The sequence below is a fragment of the Sphaerodactylus townsendi genome, linkage group LG01, assembly GCF_021028975.2.
Source record: "Sphaerodactylus townsendi isolate TG3544 linkage group LG01, MPM_Stown_v2.3, whole genome shotgun sequence".
In the NCBI taxonomy this organism is placed as follows: domain Eukaryota; kingdom Metazoa; phylum Chordata; class Lepidosauria; order Squamata; family Sphaerodactylidae; genus Sphaerodactylus; species Sphaerodactylus townsendi.
This window is the reverse complement of record NC_059425.1, coordinates 63,038,640-63,058,112: the sequence shown is the minus strand read 5'-3', so window position 1 is coordinate 63,058,112 and position 19,473 is coordinate 63,038,640. Positions and strand designations below refer to the sequence as shown.

At 40.6% G+C, this 19,473-nt stretch overlaps 1 protein-coding gene across 3 annotated transcripts in view; it reads left to right on the top strand.

The window, feature by feature from the left end:
* The window catches only part of NVL (nuclear VCP like), a 47,678-nt gene that overhangs the window by 6,851 nt on the left and 21,354 nt on the right, over nucleotides 1–19,473 (top strand). For 2 of the 3 annotated variants that reach the window (XM_048504822.1, XM_048504766.1), the window contains exons 3-10: nucleotides 152–204; nucleotides 2,855–2,951; nucleotides 4,634–4,682; nucleotides 7,011–7,250; nucleotides 11,873–11,999; nucleotides 12,137–12,213; nucleotides 13,715–13,849; nucleotides 15,610–15,711. In XM_048504822.1, the coding sequence (XP_048360779.1) occupies nucleotides 4,650–4,682; nucleotides 7,011–7,250; nucleotides 11,873–11,999; nucleotides 12,137–12,213; nucleotides 13,715–13,849; nucleotides 15,610–15,711 (714 nt within the window). In that variant the 5' untranslated portion in view covers nucleotides 152–204; nucleotides 2,855–2,951; nucleotides 4,634–4,649. Of the gene's footprint in view, nucleotides 1–151; nucleotides 205–1,777; nucleotides 1,828–2,854; nucleotides 2,952–4,633; nucleotides 4,683–7,010; nucleotides 7,251–11,872; nucleotides 12,000–12,136; nucleotides 12,214–13,714; nucleotides 13,850–15,609; nucleotides 15,712–19,473 lie in introns of those variants that run through there. The other variant, XM_048504888.1, reaches the window with a different exon arrangement.

The window sequence follows — 19,473 nt, the reverse complement described above, 5'->3', positions numbered from 1 at the left end:
AACAATGGGCTGAATTCTGTACTATGTATTCATAAATAATATCGTTTGCATCCTAGATAAGGAATTGGATCAGTGTAGATTAGGCTAGTTATGATGTTATATATTCATTAAAAGCTTTCAATGAGACTCTAATGCATAAATTGATTTTCAGTGCCGATTATGGAAGAAGAAAAAGAAATGCCTTTAGAATACAGGTAGAGAAAGGTAAGACTGATGCATTTGAATTTAAAGTCATTGCACTAAAAGCTGTCTAAGGTAATAAAACACCAACCCCATACTCATCTGAATTGATCTAGGCCACACTTACTGTTATTACAGCCAGCACTGACCCTGAGACTTTATTCCTATGTGGTCTTGGGCATAATTGCCACTGAACTCAGTGAGACCAAGGCACAGTCGGTATAATGAAATGATACTGAGATGGCAAAGGACATAAGTGATATAATTTTTAAAAGCTATTTTACCTCACTTTTCTTTCCAATGGGAACTTAAAGTGACTTACAACATCATTCTCTTTTTCTCCTGTTTATCCTCGCAACAGATAAGGGTTCTTCCAAGTCTCCCTATATTAATAACTAGCGGGGCCCGGCCACGCATTGCTGTGGCAATTGTCCTTCTCATCACAGTCCGCAACCCACACCGATGTCCATGCAGGTCCAATGATCTGCAGCATAGCCTTTTGGGTTGGTCAAATGGAATCCCTCTTTCCCTTTTCAGTTCACATTGTTATTTATTTATTTATTTATTTATATTTTAGATTTCTAGGCCGCCTCTTCCCCGGAGGGCTCGAGGCGGCTCAACAACATGGCTGTTATCAACAGCAACTCAAACAACATAACTTAAACATTAAAACTCCGGCAGCAGTTACATATAGTTTAAACAATCCAAACAATTCAAACAATTTAAAACAGTTCAAACAGGCGCCCCTTCCTAAGGCTAAAAGCAAGGAAAAAGATAAAAGAAGAAAGGGAGTGTAAGGTAACCCTTTCCATTCCACAACGGAACTGTCCAGAGTGCGAATCCTGCTGTCCATGAGGCTGGTTGACACACACAGTCCTGGCTTGGATAAGGCAGAACTGGGGCAAGGAGGCTATCCCAGTCAGGTAGCAGAGGCAGGGTGGTGAGGCACTCAGATCAAGGCCAACTCCCTGGGTTCTTTAAAGGGCCATGTGCAAAAAGAGAACGTGGAGCTCAGTGGTGCTTGGTCTTCACCCCCCCACCCCACGGATTTTCTGTAGAAGAACAGGGCATAAACTCCAGCCTCGCCTCTTTTAGTAAAAGAGAGCTGTGGACTCTTAATTACGGGTGAGGTGAAGTGGGTAAGTGGTGGTTGGATGTGAGGGAGGGCAGAGTGAGGTGTGTGAGGATGAGCTGGATGTATATGAGAGTATGTGTGTTGTGTGGTAGCAGTGGGTGAGGCACAGAGAGTGAAAGTTACCTGCCTGTGAGGGGGGGATCCCCACCTGACGTCTCACACGGCAAAGTGTGTATGTGTTTCACTTCCACCTTTATTACCTGAACAGAATTACCTATTTACTGTTTTCTAATGCTCATCTGTGGCCACCTCGCAACGTAATAACATTCTAAGGGCATACCAACCCCTCAGGCCACAGACATGCTGCACGAACATTCTAAGGGTGACAGTTAAACACAGCCAGCTTAATGGCCTGGTGCGCCTGGAAAAAGACGTTTTACCTGGCTCAGGTATGGACTTTCGGCGATTTGAAGATCCGATTACCTGCCTGCAACAGAGAGGGACGTCATGTGAAAATTTGGGGGCGATCCGTCCAGCCGTTTCCATGTTAGAGCATGAGTAACAAACTCACGGTTAGCTTTTTATATATATAGATTCCCAAGAGGGAAATTTTGCATAGTATGTGGAGGGTAGAATGTTTGCAAAATGTTTATTTGAAGAGAATTTGACATGGTGGAGCTTTGAAAAAGTCTATATTCTAGGAAAGTGGCTCCAATATTTTTTTTTTGCTGTACCGTGATTTAAATGTTGATCTAATCGGAAGTAAACCCAAACTAAACCATACATGTTCAATTTAAGAATATTGCAAGCGACACCATAGTTTTGTAAGTATTTGTTCATTGTAGTCTGTCTTTCTCGTTGCAAGTCAAAGCAGATTATGGACCATGAGTTGATCTAATCTAGATGTTGTCAGGAATTCACCACAGTGACAAGTTTTACTCAGAAAAGGCCACAGCTCACTCACCAGCTGAAGCTGGTGGAAGGTGCTCCAGGCCACCCCTGTCATCTGCTTTTCCAGCAGGAGACCAAGGTCCAGCAGCACTTGTGAGCTACAGACCTGTTCCTCTGCATCCTCATCCAGAATAGAAGACACTTCCCGAATCAGTCTTTCCAGCTCCCTGTATTATTTCTTGTGACAGCTTTGGCATATTCTTTATAATATGTAATTGATCTGTTAAAATAAAATATATTTTAAAAGTCTCTCTTCCCTATATGCTATTTAAGCTGGTGCCACCCTTTCTGCTTTATGCATAGAGTAGGCCTTGCATTCAAGGAAACTGGAATAGGGTTGTGCTCTTTGTTGTGTTTCTGGCTTACAGTTTCTTTGGATTTATTTACTGCTTTTATGCCCCATCTTCCTCCTTGATGGAGACCCAAAACAGCTTAAACCATTCTTCTGCTTTACCCTCACACCAGCTAAAAGTGTGTACTGGTCCCAGGTCATCCAGCAAGTTGCCATGGCTGAGTGGGGATTCAGACATGGGTCTCCCAGATCCTAGTTAGTACTTTTATCACTACAGTGTACTATCATGCAGGCATACGGAGTTCAAGCTGTATATCTCATAAACTGATAACTATATTTTGATTTTTCTATTGCAGTTTTTAGCATAATAAGTAAAGAGCTGAAGCCAGAGGATTTAGAGACTGTAGAAGATGAACATTTGGCAAAGAAAGCAAGGCACAGAGGAGGCAGAGAGTAAGTTGAAATTACTCTGGTGTTGTGCGTTTTCTAGGCTGTGTGGTCGTAGTCTTGTAGTTTTTGTTCTTAATGTTTCACCCACATCTATGGGTGGCATCTTGAAAGGCATGTCATGGTAAGATGTGTTTCTCTCTGAGGCACAGTGTGGAGTGATTGTGTGATAAGGTATATGTTTTGCACACCTCACAGGTAGGAGGGAGCACATTTGCTTATACCCCACCACATAGTCAAACTCCACCGTGCCCCAGAGAGGAACACATATTACTGTGACATGCCTCTGAAAATGCCAGCAATAGATACGGGCAAAACATTAGGACCAAAAACTACCTGATCACGGCCAAGCAGCCTGGAAAACTCAGAAAACCCAGTTGATTCTGGTAATTAAACTCTTCAACAATATGTTGAAATTATTTTGTTCCTAGAATTACAACTTTTTTGAAAAGTACTGAAACTCAGCATTGTGCATGAACATCTTGTGGATTTGACCTCTGATTAAACTGAGACCTGAAGTGGGTTTTCCTACTAAACTTGAACTTTAAGTACATTCATATGAGACAGATCCCAAGACCATTTAATACTTAATAGATTGGTATTGGCACTTTTAATTGGGCGCAGAAGCCTACTGGTGATTACTGCAGTTGTTCAGTGGTGGTTATGATTATGCCATCTTGTGTCAATCATTAATTGAGCAAGGCATTCTTGCCAGTTTGTTTTATTTATATCTTCCTTTTCTTACCAATGATGATCCAGAGTGGCTTGCAGTTCAAAAATACCATAGGGGCAAAACATAAGAATGGGGGCTTCTGAATGCAGAGCAGATCTTCCTCCCTTTCTCTGGTTGCTAATATATCTTCTTCCTGGTTTTAGAATCTAGGCTAAGAATTGAAGGCCATGAGTGGGTTAGCTTGTGAATCTGGGCCTGCTGAGCTTTTAAGAACCTGAGAGCAAAGGAGAAACAAACTCATCCAGATCTTAGTGTTCCTAACCAAGTCACAGGGTCTTCCCCCTTCCTCACCTGGCAGCTGCAGCTTTTGAACAGTCTTCATGGGCAGTTCCTTTACAGTAGTTTAGTATAAAGCATACATGTTAGTGGTGTATCATCCAAGTGAGAGAGCAATTGATGTACTAGCTTAAATTGGTAAAAAGGTACATTTCAGGCCATAACTGCTATCTGGGAATTCAGGAGCAGAGCCAGCACCAAAAGGACCTAAGCTACAGACTCAGCTACTGTTGAGCACATAAAAATGGCCATATTGGATCAGACCAGTACCAATCCATATATGTACCACCAAGTACGCCAGAAGCTGGGCCCTCAAGCAACAGCACCCACCTGCTGACTTTTCCCTAGGATCTGACAGAGGCATTCTGCTTGCTCCACTATGCAATACTGCTTTCACTTCTGTCTTGTCAGGATTGAGCTACAGTTTATTCATTCTTCTTCAGTCCATTGTCAAGCTCAGGCAAGACTTCAGTCTAATTCCAAAATTGATAAGGGAGGTAATACGAGGGGGGGGGAGTGTTGCAGGCAGGAAGCAGGGGCGCTGTTAATTGTGTTCACCCAATTTTGATCTAAGGTAGAATATTCTACTAGTTATACATATAATTGTAGTTTGAAAGAATTATGTAAAACTTGTATTTATTTATTTTTTTGCTAAACATCTTGTGTTGCTATCCTAAAGGGATTCAGAAAGCTGCATGGATACTTCAGACACTGATACTGAGCACCCAGTAAGTACTGGCACATGATAATTCCAGTAGAATACATTGTTTCTTATTTATATAGAGGTTCCTAATAGTTCTAAAGTCAAATTTGTGGAACAGATATAGGTAAAAAGTCTTAAATCAATGACTGTCCATCTTCTTGGCAAGTTTTCCTAAAAGAAGTTCAAAGAATGGTGCCAGTCTAGATAGAGCAAATCTTTTTGACTATATGCTTGTAGCTCCTATCACTTGATACTCTGGAATGTTTTTGGCTTTGATCTACCAAGTCAGGATGGGCAACACAGTAGGGCTAAAACAGGCTTGAAAGTAATTGAAAAAAGAGAAAGTGCACTGAACACGGCTGGCAGCAATAGCTGTGTAAGTTGAGAAATTTAAAAGGTAAAAAACCTTTTAAAAGTATTTAGTCCAGGCCCAAAAATTATTTGGTGTCATACAGCCTTTTTACAAACATGTACAGACACTCAAAACCGCACAAGAAGTGCATGGTAATCCTATTCTTTCACACAATCAATTCAAAGAACTCAATACACTCATAAATTCTAAGAAATCTCAATGGAAATTCCTCATTAAGGATTGTTTTCTCTTTACAGTTAAGAGCACCCACTAAACCTAGCCAGTATCTGGATATGATCCGACTTCATACAAGACTTCAAGGGCTAATGGTATGTTATTGTCCAAATTCCAAGTCACACTGGTAAAAGAGCTGTTCTGCAAATGTGACGAACTAAACCCAAATAACTGCTAGTGTGAGCGGTCTGTCAGAGAATCTCATGATGCTCTTGAAGTCTTGTAAGATGTCAGATCATACCCAGACACCAGCTAGGTTTAGTGGGTGCTCTTAACTTAAAGAGGAAACAATCCTTAATGAGGAATTTTCATTGAAGCGTTCTTAGAGTTTATCAGTGTATTGAGTTCTTTGAACTGATTTCATGAAAGAATATGATTACCATGCAGTACTTTTTGTGCACTGTTGAGTGTGTGTACATGTGTTTGTAAAGAGTTTACATGACACCAAAGAATTTTTGGGTCTCGTTCTGAATATTTTGTAAATGTTTTTTATTTTGTAAATTTCTCAACTTACACAGCTATTAGCAGCTTAGTAGGTATTGCTGCTAGCCGTGTTCAGGGCACTTTCTCTGTTTTCATTTATGTTGCACTAACCCCCGCTTGCTCATTGTTTATGATGGGCTTGAGAGTAAGCCTGATTCCATCATAGAAGAAGAAGAGTTGGTTTTTTATACCCAGCTTTTCTCTACCAAAAAGAGTCTCAAAGTGGCTTAAAATTGCCTTGTGTTTCCCTACCTATAACAGACATGTTGTGAGGTAGGTGGAGTTGAGAGAGTTCGAAGAGACCTGTGACTTGGCCCAGGTCACCTAGCAGGCTATGTGAAGGAGTGGAGAATCAAACCTGGTTCTCCAGATTAGAGTCCATTGCTCTTAACCAGTACACCACGCTGGTCCTCTTGCTACATGAGTAGTGACATCGTGGAAAGCAGAGTTGGGGAGATAAGAGTGCCATATTTTTACAGTTAGAGCAGCCTTTTAAATAATTGATCTTGTCCTGACTGGGATAGCCCCAGGCTAGTGTGATCTCAAAAGATCTCAGAAGCTAAACAGGATTGGCCCTGATTAGTGTTTGGATGGGAGACCACCAAGGAATAACAGGGTTGCTATACAAAAATGGCTATGGCAAGTCACCTCTGTTAGTCTCTTACTTTGAAAACCCTACTGGGTTGCCATGAGCTGGCTGCAACTTGATGACACTTTACACACACAAGGCTGATTTATGGCTGCTTCTACCCAAGACAGTATATTCTCCCCTGAAGCAGTCAGCTGGGTATATCTTAGAATCACAAGCCATATGTGGGGGGCAGGGGTGAAAAATAATATGGCAGAAAAATGCATCTAAAGATAGCTGCATCAAGTTACAAAACTCAGCAAAAGATGTTTTATCCTCCAAATGAATGATTTCATTAGTCTCTGGAGGAACAGATAAGACAACAGAGAAAGTGAAAAGGATTTTGTGCGCTGTGAGTTTTGTCTCTGCTTAATCACATTGTTTTCTAAGCAAGGAGCTCTCTTAACCTTTGTTTTAGGAATGTCATCAATAAAAAAAAATACCTAGTAGAAACACATCCTGATTTACAGCCCCTGTGACTTTCAAGGTGTTAAAACTAAGTACTGTTAAGTATTTTCTGTATATTGTTCATAAGTTGTAGTTTGGCATACCCTGAAAAAGTCGTTATAGCGTAATCAGTCATATTAATGGAGGTGACCAAAGCTGTATCAGTGCCTTCTATTGAATTTTAAAAAAATAAATACTGTATTTTGCAGTCCTCCAATTACATGAACAGTTCTTTATTGACCTTATACCGGAAAGAAAATCCAGATTCCCTGCCAGAAACGGCTTTGGATGTATTAGTGAAATCCAGCACTTCCCCTCAAGCACCATCTGACACCAGAATTTCAGAAGGTGGTTGGTTTATTGATAAAACCCCAGCCAGAAAAGAGGATAACTTTTTTATTGATCTGTGTGCAGAAGAAGAGAGTGACAATAGCAAACACACTGCTGAGGTACTACTTTTGTTACTTGTTACTTTAACTGTTATTAAGCTAGTTACAGTTATTTCAATAGTTCACATTTGTTTGTATTTCTCATCAGTCCCATTTCAAAAGCTTAAGACCAACAACAGTAATTTATAAAACATGTATCTAAAATGTACTGTATGTTAGCTGTGCAGTCCTGAACAGTTATGCTCTTCTCTAGAATTATACTGAAATCAATGGACTTAGAAGGGTGCAACTCTGTTTAGGATTGTGTTGTAAAATTCACACAGCATTCCTGGAACTCATTCGTTTGGCTGCGGGAAGTCATGTGTTAGCACTGAGACATGAGATAATTGTCCTGGCCACCAAGGGAGAATTAAGTCACAGTAATCACAGCATCTGATAATACTGTTCACAGGTGACTGTCCAAAGGTCCAGGCCAGAATCCAGTAGCATAATCAAAGGCAAAGTCCAAGGATTAGACAACAAGAATGACAAATATATCTCAACAAATGATGGGATAGTCAAGCAAGGCTGTAGACAAATTGATCCTACACTGGCTGCTGGCTTCCATGATAAGCTTTCCCTGCAAGATGACTCAACTTCTTTGCTGATGAGGAGTACCTGGGCCCAGATCTTTTGATGACCAATAGGTCTCTTCCAGCATATCCTCAGCAGAGAAAAGGCTGCAAGCTTTCAGGCGTGCACTCGTGTGCCTGATCTATGCCTCAGCCCTAACGCTTCACCTCCTCTGTTGCTGAGGTGACCATGGCAGGTCTGGTCATGGGCAGATCCATGCTGGCTTAGGGTGATATTAGTGTTGGCTCCAGGTTCCTTCAGGAACACCTGAAATCCCAAACTCACAGGAATGGCCTGCAAAGACAGGGGCTAGGAATGGGTTGTTCCCCTTTTCCTCCAGTGAGGACTCATTCTCCAATGCTTTGCAAGGGTGGTCCATAAAAGCAGTCTAGCTGAACTGTTACAGAAATGTAAGCTTAACCCTTATACTGCTAATCTCAGTAATGAAAAGCCAGTCCAACTCAAAAGATGGTTTTGATAGTTCAGATGTTTCCAAACTTACATTGCTGAATGAAAAAAAAATTGTTCACCATTTTTCACAGAGATCATTCATTGGTTTATAGCTTGAAATCTGCAATTGTACCCGTTCATCAGCCTTTTTAGAAATCTCCCTGTCTTAGCATACCAGACCAAATCACCCCAATAATATAGGCTTGACCAAGCAACTGATTTCCCAGTGCACAAACAGAGAGATCTTTACTTTTAATTTACAGGAACATACTTTGTCTAACAGAAATAGGAGAGGCAGTAAGATAATCTTCATTTTCTGTTATTTTTAAAGTGAGCATATATCATTTACTTTTGCACATAGTGAGCCCTCAGGGGAATATACACCTCTATTGTAGCTATAGAATCTTTTCCATGTTAGTTGCTGGTTTAAACCCACTCCTTCATGACTTACGACTTCATAACTTAGGAATTTATGCACTAATACATGTAGTGGCTTCCCATACCCAAAAGAAGGCAGTTCCAGGAATGCTGGTTTTGTGGTGAGTGGAATTTCCGTGCAAGCACTGTGTGGAGGATGACTATTAGAGCCATGTGGGTATATTGATATACCTAATATAATAAATCATTGCACAATTTTGTTCTTATTTTGGGTGTTGTCTTTTAGGTTTTGTAACCCATTCTGAGTCGCATGCTGTGGTGGATGTATTTGCCACATTTCTGGCAACAAGTTCTTTTCTTTCAGCCTTGTCTTGGTGGAGAATTTCACTGATTAGCCTCCTTGCACAGGATTAGTCATGTGTTACAAGATGCTTTACTCCCACTTCAAGTTAGAGAGTCTGAGCTAAACAGTTCTAACAAGATCCTGCTTTTTTCAAAACATTTAGCAGCAATTTTTTCTAGGATTTATCTATTAAAGGCTGCTTATCAGCGTTTAAATCTGACAATACAAATGAATTAAATGCGAGTTCTGTTCTTTGAACTAAATCCAGCCAACCAGACTGAAAACCTTCAGAAATGTTTGTTGAAAAAAATAGCAGTTCTCTTTATTAAGCAAGGTGGTTGAAAATACAGGCATGTCAACGTTAACCGTATCCAGTGTTGGGATTCAAATAATATAACAACTGGTTCCGAACTTCCAGTGGTGGGATTCAATTTAACGACCAGTTTGCTACCCTAATGGCTGTTTTAAATATAAAAAAAGATATACCAAAAGGTAGTTTATTATTTCATACATTTAATACTTAAATAACAATAAAAGAGGTACACAAACCTAGATTATGTTATAAGAAAGAGTTTTAAAATATTATTGAAAAAACCTGCTTGAAAAACACGGATCCTCATGATTTTTGCACTGTCATCCCAAAATCACCAGCACATCACAACTCCAGCCATTAGCCACATGTCTGAACACAACAATCACACATCCCACGCTTCGTGGTGCCGCAATGGCACAAAAACCTGCTTGAAAAACATGGATCCTCATGATTTTTCTACTTGGTCATCCAAAAATCACCTTCAAATCACAGTTCATATCCCTAGACACAAGTCTGAACACAATAATCCTGCATCCCATGCTCCATGCCACCACAGTGGCACAAAAATGTAGTTAAAACACACGGATCCTCATGGATCATCCTGATTTTTGCACTTTGTTACTCCAAAATCACCCGCACATCACAGCTCATGGCCCTGGCAACATGTCTGAACAAATGATCATACATCTGATGCTCCGTGACACCACAGTGGTGCAAAAACCTGTTTGGAAAACATGGATCCTCATGATTTTTGCACTAGGTCACCCCAAAATCACCACCTCTCAGAACAATGCCAGCTAAGCTAGGGGTGGGGGGAGAGAAGCAAGGGTTGCGTAGGGATTGAAGAAGGTGGCAAGGGATGGCTAGGGGTGGGGGAGGGTGGGAAGGGATGGGCAGGAATTGGAGAGGTGGCAAGGGGCGGCTAGGGGTAAAGGAAATGGAAAGGGGTGGTGGCAGAGGGAAGGCCTCTGCCGGGCACCCAAAGACCCGACTGGCTTTTGGGGTGGGTGCAGGGAGAGGGAAGGCCTCTGCCGGGCCCCCAAGGATCCAGCTGGCCTTTTGGGGTTCCAGGGGGGAGAGGGAAGGCCTCTGCTGGACCCCCAAGAATCCAGCTGGCCTTTTGGGGTGGGTGAGGGAGATGGAAGGTCTCTGCCTTTTTGGGTGGTGGGGCGGAGAGAGAAGGCATCTGGCCTTTTTGGGATGGGAGGAGAGATTTGGGGCCCGGGCCACATCCCCCTCAACCCACTTACTTTTGGAGGCTCCGCAGCAGTCTTGGGCAGCCTGGCCAGGCCTGGAGGGTCTGGCTGAAGGAGCAGTCTGGCGGGGGAGGGAGGAGAAGTTGTGTGGTAGGCCTCCTCATCCTTGTCTCCACTTCTCCCTCCCTCCCCCCCCCCCGCCCCACCAGCTCTGCTTTCCAGCCTGGCCTCTGCCCCTCCTTTAAAACCTGGACTCTTAAAGGGGAAGGTCCTCTTAAAGGGAAAGATCCTTTCACTTTAAGAGCCTGGGAGGGGCAGAGGCCAGACTGGGGGATAACAACTGGTTCTGTGAATTAGACAAAAAATTAGCTATTGGTTCTAGCGAAGTGGTACGAACGGGTTGAATCCCACCACTGACCATATTTTCACTGTAAAAACAAGTGCCAATATTATCAAAGTTCCTATCATTTCTTAATCATAGTAAGGTACATTTAAAAAACAACTGTGGTTTCAGAGTATTGTCTTGCTGCTTTTATTTTATTTACTTATATTTATACCCCGCCCTTCCCCACAGGGCTCAGGGCAGCAACAACAACAAAATTACAGAATTGAAACAACAATGAAACATCATTAAAGGATTTTATAAATGATTATAAACCAAAGTCACACACGCCCAGAATTCTCATCTAATCTTCCGAGGCTTCCATCCAGAGAAATCTGATTTTCTTATCATGGTAGTGCATTTTTATAGAAAAATATAAGTCTCTTCTTACTTTGAATATCTTCTATCTTAATCATGTGACTAATAATTACCTAGATAATTTATTGGTTCTTAACAAAGTATGAGATAGTCAACAGGTGCAAATGAGATTACATCTGGTATCTCCTCATTATATTTTCTAAAGCAAAATAAAAAGGCTGAATTTAACTTTTAATCTCCATTAAAAAGCAATTAATCTGACTTTTCTATAACTGTTTCAGTTGTCAAAATTTAAGTAACTTTATGCAATCAGTGTTCACTGGCAGTTGAGGGGTACATGAACCCACAGACCACATGGAAGGGGGTAATGTAATCCAAATACTGCTTCTGGTGTGCCTAGAAAATATTACTAGAGACTAATTGTTGACACAGATTCTTTACTTCCTTGCATTTTATACAAGATCAGGCTTGAATTTGAAAAGTTGAGATAAGTCTAGCAATATTTAATATATCGCAAAAAACAGAGTGACTTTTCTGAGCAGAGAGCTCAAGGAACACAAAAGACCACCTAAAGCTTTGACTTAATTTTAAAGCTTTAATGTATATTGTTTCCTACATAAATTATTATTGGCAGATCCAGTATGTTGGCAGATTCAGCACATTATTGCATTTGCCTCCTTTGCACTCTAGAATTCAAAAGATCTTTCCTTTGTGAAGACTGAAAGGAAGAAATCCAAGGGCAAAAGATTTAAAAGGAGGCTAGAAGACTCTCAAGATGTAGATGAAGAAATAGAATCGGCTTTGTGGAATAAGAAAGGTAAGCACAACTCTCTGTGGAGACTTCTCTGTGCTACAAAGACTTTATTCCTTAAATTGCAGGACAAGATTTGCAGTGTTTTCTATATGTTCTATGGCAACACAGCAACGGTGCTCTTATTTCTTCTGTTCTGGCAGGGAAACCAAAAGGAATAGAGCTACAAACCTCTTCTGTAAAGTTTGCGGATGTAGGAGGCAACGACGAGACTTTAAAGGTTAGATGTCGAATAAAATCTCTTAACAAGATGGAGGTTCTAAAGAATAAAACTAAACATGAGGTCCTGGAAAGAGGCAGGCAGCTAATGGGATTCCATAAGAGTTGCCACAGAGGAGAGGCCAGGGCTCGGGGTAGGGCATCTGTCACAGATTTAATCTCTGGTGGTGGTAGAAAGTGCCATCAAATTGCAGCCAATTTATGGCAACCCTTGAAGGGTTTACAAGGCATGAAATATTCAGGGGTGGTTTGCCACTGCCTGCTTCTGCATGGCAATCCTGGATTTGCTGAGCGGTCTCCCATCCAAATACCAACCAGGGGTGAATCTACTTAGCTTCCAAGACATGAGGAGACTGAGCTAGCCTGAGCCATCCAGGTGAGGGTTAATATCTAGTGCCTCCAGTTAAAACAATTAGGTAGTGACTGATGAGAAAGACCTCTACCTGAGACCCTGCAGAGCTGCCGCCAATCACGGTTGACCTTGACAGCTCAGTGGGCCTGAGAATAAATTGAAATTCTGCATAAAGCCAACAAAATCCATGATGAGAACTTTCAGCCTTAAAGCTACTACGAAAGAGGCTCCGTGTGAAGCTATAGTTCAGTAAAGATTCACAGGCTCAGCACCCAAGCAGGCCTGGATTCTGTCCTGCTGTGATCTCTGGATAAGGAAGAGAGGTGGGAAAATGCTGGTCATGGATGCTGAGGGCCTGCTTCTTGGGCTTCATAATCTGATAGCAACATCTGTGGTTCCAGAGATTGCCACAAACATTGTCTAAACCAGTGGTTCTCAACCTTCCTAATGCCAGGATCCTTTAATACAGTTCCTCATATTGTGGTGACCCCCATTCCTAACATTTATCCATTTTACAGATGGAGAACACTGATGCAGAGAGTCTTAGGCGACCCCCGTGAAAGGGTCATTCGACCCCCAAAGGGATCGCAACTCACAGGTTGAGAACCCTTCACTGATCTAAACATATTTGTTTATTATTTATTAATTTGATTTTAGGGCATCCTTCCCCAAAGGGCTCAGGACAGCTTATAGTGATTAATTAAAAACATCCAATAAAACCTAGAATCAAGTCCAATAAAATTCTGTTGCCCCTTAAAATTCAAGAGATAAGTACTCTATACCATCCCCCGTACTAATATACAGCTGAATTATACAGTGGGTGGGAAAGGCAAGAGGGAAGAGAAAGGAGAGGCCAAAAAGATGGAATCGTTTCTGACTTCTATCTTTGGAACCGTATGGACAAGAAACTTTGTTGTTTATTTTTGAAGGGTGATAGCCCACATTTCCCAAAACTGGAGGCAGCTGTTTTACAATAAAAGCTGTATTCAGGGCCCAGTGTTTTTCTTGTTCCTGTGTTGAGGACACATAACCTTGATAACGATACTGACTCACATAAGGTTCAGCAGAATTAACTTCTGTAATTTTCACATGCAAATTGTCACTGTTAGAAATCTTGTCTATATTTGCTACCTTGTAATTTTCATTGCAGGAAGTATGTAAGATGCTGATACATATACGTCATCCTGAGATATACCAACATTTAGGAGCTGTTCCACCTCGAGGATTTCTCTTGCATGGACCACCAGGCTGTGGAAAGACCTTGCTAGCACAGGCCATTGCTGGGGTTAGTCTATTGGCATATTCTTTCCCTTTCTTTGCCTTAAATCATAAACAGTTTAAAATCTAAACGCACAGATATCTTTGTGTTTTGAAAATGATTCCCATCTGGCACTCAACATATTATAGAATAAATGATCCAGTGGCTGCTGGATAAAGCAAAGACCTACATCCAAAATCACTGTGCAGTATCTTGTATAACATTTTGAATTCTAAATCTATTGGAAGTTACTAAGAGAAGTAATTTAAACATGCAAATAGATCACTGTACTTCTTATAAGCCTCTATCATGTTCCCTCTTAGTTATCTTCTTTCTGAACTGAAAAATCCCAGACACTTTAGCCTCGCTCATAGAAATGGTTCTCCAACTATCTTTCTTGACCTCTTCTGTCCTTTTTTATAAAGCCTGACTAAAACTCTGTGCAGTAGTCCAGATGAGGCTACACCATTGTTCTACACAGGGTCATTACAATATTAGCCATTTTACTTTGAGTTCCTTTCATGCCAATCCCCAGCATGGAGTTTGCTTTTTTCACCAATGTCACACACTAAGTCAGTGTTTTCATTGAGCAACTGATCTCTTTGCCTCTTACAGCCCCATCTAAAGGCGAAGGGGGGAATTCGCTGCTGGGAGCAGTGTGGGGCCGCACCGGCAGATTTGCCTTCCTCAGGGCACTTGCTCTGGCAGAGGGATGGATTCTCTGCTGCATGGCTGCTGTGGACCTCTATAGTGGTGGGACACAGTGCTAAACATTGAGCCAGCATCCCTGTGCCCCCGCCGCCGGTGTAGCAGCAGTGGTTCGGGGGGAAGTTATGCTACTCGGCTTCCACCTTGCTATTGCCCCGTTATGCTGGCAGCTGGAACTTTGGACTTATGCTACCTTTTTGTTGGCATAAGTCCATTAAGCCTGATGGAGGTTTTCTGGTGGCAGGGAGGCTTTTTTTGTGTGTTCTTTGGCTTCCCACTCTACCAGAAAGCCCTCTTGGGAATGGCACAGGGATGCATCTGTGCGCCTGGCCCTTTGGATAGGGGTGCTCATCTCAAACAGTTCAGACCCAATATTTGACATTAGGGTTTTTTTGTCTCACTTCAACACCTTATGCTTATATATACTGAGCTTCATTTGCTGTGCTGTACCTCTTCTCGTCCCAGTTTAAAGAGATCCTGCTGGAGCACAGTCTACTTCGATAATTTGGTGTCATCCACCACTATACTGCTTATCTCCCATTCCAAATAATTTATGAATCATTTATTAACAGCATTGATTTCAATACTGATCTTTATGGGGCCTGACTGCTCACTTCAACCAATAATCCGTAAGAGCACTGATCCTCTTATGCCATGACTGCTAAGCTTATCTCTGGAATCTTTGGTGAGGTACCTGTCAAAAGCCTTTTGAAAGTCCACATGTTTAATATTCACCAGTTCACCCTCATCCCGCACACTTGTTAACCTTCTTAAAGAACTCTAAAATGTTAGTGAAGCAAGATTTCCCTTTACAGAAGACATACTGATTTTCCCTTAGTAGGCTTTGCTTCGCAATGTGTTTAATAGTCTTATCTTTAACAGTTTCTGATAATTTATTTGGAACTGATGTTAAGCTAACTAGTCTCTAATTTCCTGGATCCCCTTTAGACCTCCATGCAAAAATTGGTACGTAGGTTCTTTAACTTGACCTAGCTTAGGGTCTCTTATCAACCCATGCATCTCAGTGTACAGTATTCTCTATGACTTCTCAATTGTTCTTGCTTTTCTTTTTGCTCTAGGAACTTGAGATACCAATACTCAAAGTAGCTGCTACTGAGATGGTGTCAGGTGTGTCTGGTGAATCAGAACAGAAGATAAGAGAGCTGTTTGATCAAGCTGTGGTGAGTTAATGAGAAAGAACATCTGGTCATATATTCTCCCGACTGAATGATACAAGAGAGAATATATACAGCAATAACCAGGAAAATTAGCACAGGAAGGCCAACCAATCAATAACAAGCATACAAGGCTGTATATATAGTTGCAAGGCATATATTAATATAGGTATACATATATACAAATGTGCACAAGTGTCACTATAAACATATTATATAATAAAAACTTATTCTATGCAATTATCTAACTGAACCCGCTAATAAAATTGTCTTATAACCAACTCTGCAAGGTCGTTGTGTCCTCATTTGTCCCTTAGAAAAACAAGTATCAGGATTCTTTGATTGTATATAAGCAAAGGTTTCTGACGTCGCGTCTATTTACGCGAATGAACTTTTAAAGGCAAATCTCACAGTTCATAGATGTTACCGGTATGCGTTACTCACGATTGTGACCTTATGTAGATATCCTACTACAGAGTAACAGATGTATCCAAAGGTAAATCCACAGATGAGTCCAAAGATAAACGGCCAACAATATAGGTACGGCCATGACGACAACAGACAACTTGCTGTAGACAACGGTGATGTCACATAAGTCATGAATAATCATAAGCAGCAATCCAAAAGTAAACGGCCACCAATATAGGTTGCGGCCGTAATGACAACAAACGACTAGCTGTAGACAGCGGTGATGTCATATAAATCATGAGTAAGCAGCAGCAGCAATAAGTATAAGCAGCAGCAAAACGTATTGCGCGCTAAATTATGTTTTCAAAAACATTTTCTTCAGTGCATTAGCTTATTCATATTTAGATATTCATCTGATATTGTACACTTTTTTCTTTACATGAACATGATATTCCTATAAAATATTAATATATTAATGCATATATAGCCATAATAAAAAAGATTTTTATATTATTATTTTTTATGTTATAAATTTCAAAAATTAGTAATAGGTACAATATAGAATACTTATTTACTTACATCTATCTTCTAGGGCAGTGTCACACCCTAAGATCCAAATTCTGATATTATATGTATGTTTTTACTTAGCTATAAGAGGGATCTCTAATTTAGAACAGGTGGTATATCCCACAGGTGTAGTCATTTATAAGTATCTGTTTCCTCTTCTATATTCCCTACGTTCCCTGGGCTCAGTCATTCTTGTTCTTGAGTAGGTCTGTTTGTTATAATCATTTTCTTCCTCAGAGGTGAATGTGATAACTCTCTTCCGTACTTGTTGGGTGTTATTTTCAAATTGCCATTTGAAAATTTTGTTTTGCTCATAGTCCCTTTGGTCTCTTCTAGATTTTTTATTTTTAAATTCCAATATTTTTTCTTTAAATGATTTTAATTCTATATCAATATCTTTCATTTCTTGATCAAACATTACTTGTGAAGTAGTGCTCAACAATTGAGACTCTATATTTTTTAGCTCATTTTTGAGCTGCCACTCAGCTCTGCGTTGCATACTGAGCTGGATTTATGCCCAAGCTCAGTAAACTACAGTTTAGGGCCTCAGATGATGAGGGACCCCTGAGTACCAAAAAAAACCTATTAATTTTTCTGGATTACCGGGGGTGGGTGGGTGGGTAGAGTCTGTTTTAGCAGAGATAAGACAAATTAGAAGGCAAAGATTATCCTCATTTCTTACAAATACAGGGCTTATTGGATCCCAAAAAACAATAAATGAAAACTGAGGCAGAAATTACCAGTATTGTCAATTTGTAAATTTCAGACTAGCAAGCTTTGGTTTTGCTATTTTAAGATCTGGATGTTATCTGTAGAGGTAGGGGAGCACATTCTGCACAGTTGCTTCTTGAATGGTTACTCTAGTCCAGGGGTGTCCAACTCTGGTGGTTCAAATGTTCACGGACTACAGTTCCCATCAGCCAGTCCATTAACATCTGAAGCACCAGAGTTGGACACCCGTGCTCTAGGCAAACCTTTCCTACCTCTTTGTCCGATGCTGTTTTCTGGACCTTGGTTACATTTGCTTGTTCTGTGAACACTGTTTAATGGACTAAACAGTGTTTATGAGAACCAACAAATACGTACAAGTGTAAATATATTCCTTGCATAAAGTAATCACTTCATTTATTTATGAACCATGTGTTTCAGACCCACTAGCATTCCAGCAGTCTGCAGTCACCCACTCTTTCTAATCAGCCCTGTGTGCTGAGTTTGATTAGAATCAAGTGGTCTGCTTTCTAAAACTTCACTCCCACCCAAAGAACTCCTTTCTTTCTTCCAGGACTCTTTGGAATCAGCTACTGGCAGCAAAAGGGTTCTTTTAGGGATCCAATGGGCCTTCATTATTGGATTTGCCCTCTCCTCTTCCCCCTTGTACAAGACCAAAATGTATGTGCATAGGTGGTTTTTTTGTGTGTGGGATCAAGAAAGAGGCTTTTTAATCTCACCCTTCCCCTTTTGTCTCTGCCTCCAGTTCTCTCTTGGAGGTGTCATTGTCAACACCAGCAAACTCTGGTTAGCATAACTGAGCTGCATTTGGTGACCGTAGACAGCTGGGATTCTTCCCCAAGCAGTCATCAGTAAATCTCAGGGTTCTTGGGTTTTTACTTTCTTGGGCCAATCATAATTAAGTGTATTAGTTCAAAGTTTCAAAATTAGTTAAAAAAAAGACTCTTGATCAATTAGTTCAAAAAAAAGACTCTTGATCAATCAAAAGTTTTACATGCCAAAATGAGGGGATTCATCAGGACCACCTCACTGCATAGCCGAATGGTGAAACTAGGTATAGGATTCAGTTTTCTTTTCCAGCTCGTTAATCACCAAATACCTGCTCTTCCCTTATTAGTTTGTAATTTGCAATCTAATCTCCTGATTCCATCAGATAAGCCTGAGTTACCGTAAAAGCAGATTTGTTCTTTCTCAACACCATGTGGTTCTTACTTCATAGGAAGTATACAGCTATTGTCTTCACCTACCAAAATCTAGCTGTTGGGCTAGTTAGGTAGCACAGTTGTACATCCAAGGATGTGTCATGCTTTTAACATCTAAGTGAAATTACAGGCAGATGTCACCAGATGTGACAGGTGTGGTGGAAGGGGAAAGGATCTTTTCTATGATGGTTCCATTATTCTGGAATTGCCTCGCTGCAGATAGTTTGCCTGGCCCTGCCTGTTGTCATTTGACAGTTCAATCCTATACAGAATTACCCTAGTTGGAGCACACAGATTTTAAACTGAAACAGCTTTTTGTAGTAGTGCACTGTTAGACAAAAACAAAAGACAATCTCACTTTGGTTGGTTTTTGAAATCTCAAATAGTGGTCATTTTGCAAGCTGGCCCATGCTTTGAATAGTTCACTCTGTTTTATCTCCCCCCCTCCCCCAGTTTTTTTACACTGTGGATATCTGCCATCCTTTTTGACAAGTTATCACTGCCTACTTTTCATTTTGTCATACTACTTTTAATTATATTTGCTGTTCCTGTGCTTTTAATTTTTTTTAAAGCAGTATTTAAACATTTTTGATATAAATTAGTATAGTAAGCACAATGATGATGTAATGCCATCGTAAACTAGTAGAATTGTTTACATTAAATTAAACTTGTTTGATTTGTCCAAAATGAATTGTATTTTATATTTAATCTAAAGATTTGTGATAGGATTTTAATGCTCCTCACTTGCTGCTCATCTTCTTAGGTTCATGGTCAGAGAGTTTTCAAGGTCCCCTTGCAATAAAAAAATTGCCCACAGTTATGTCAGTGTCCTATAGAATAAAATTATTTTCTGTGAATGATT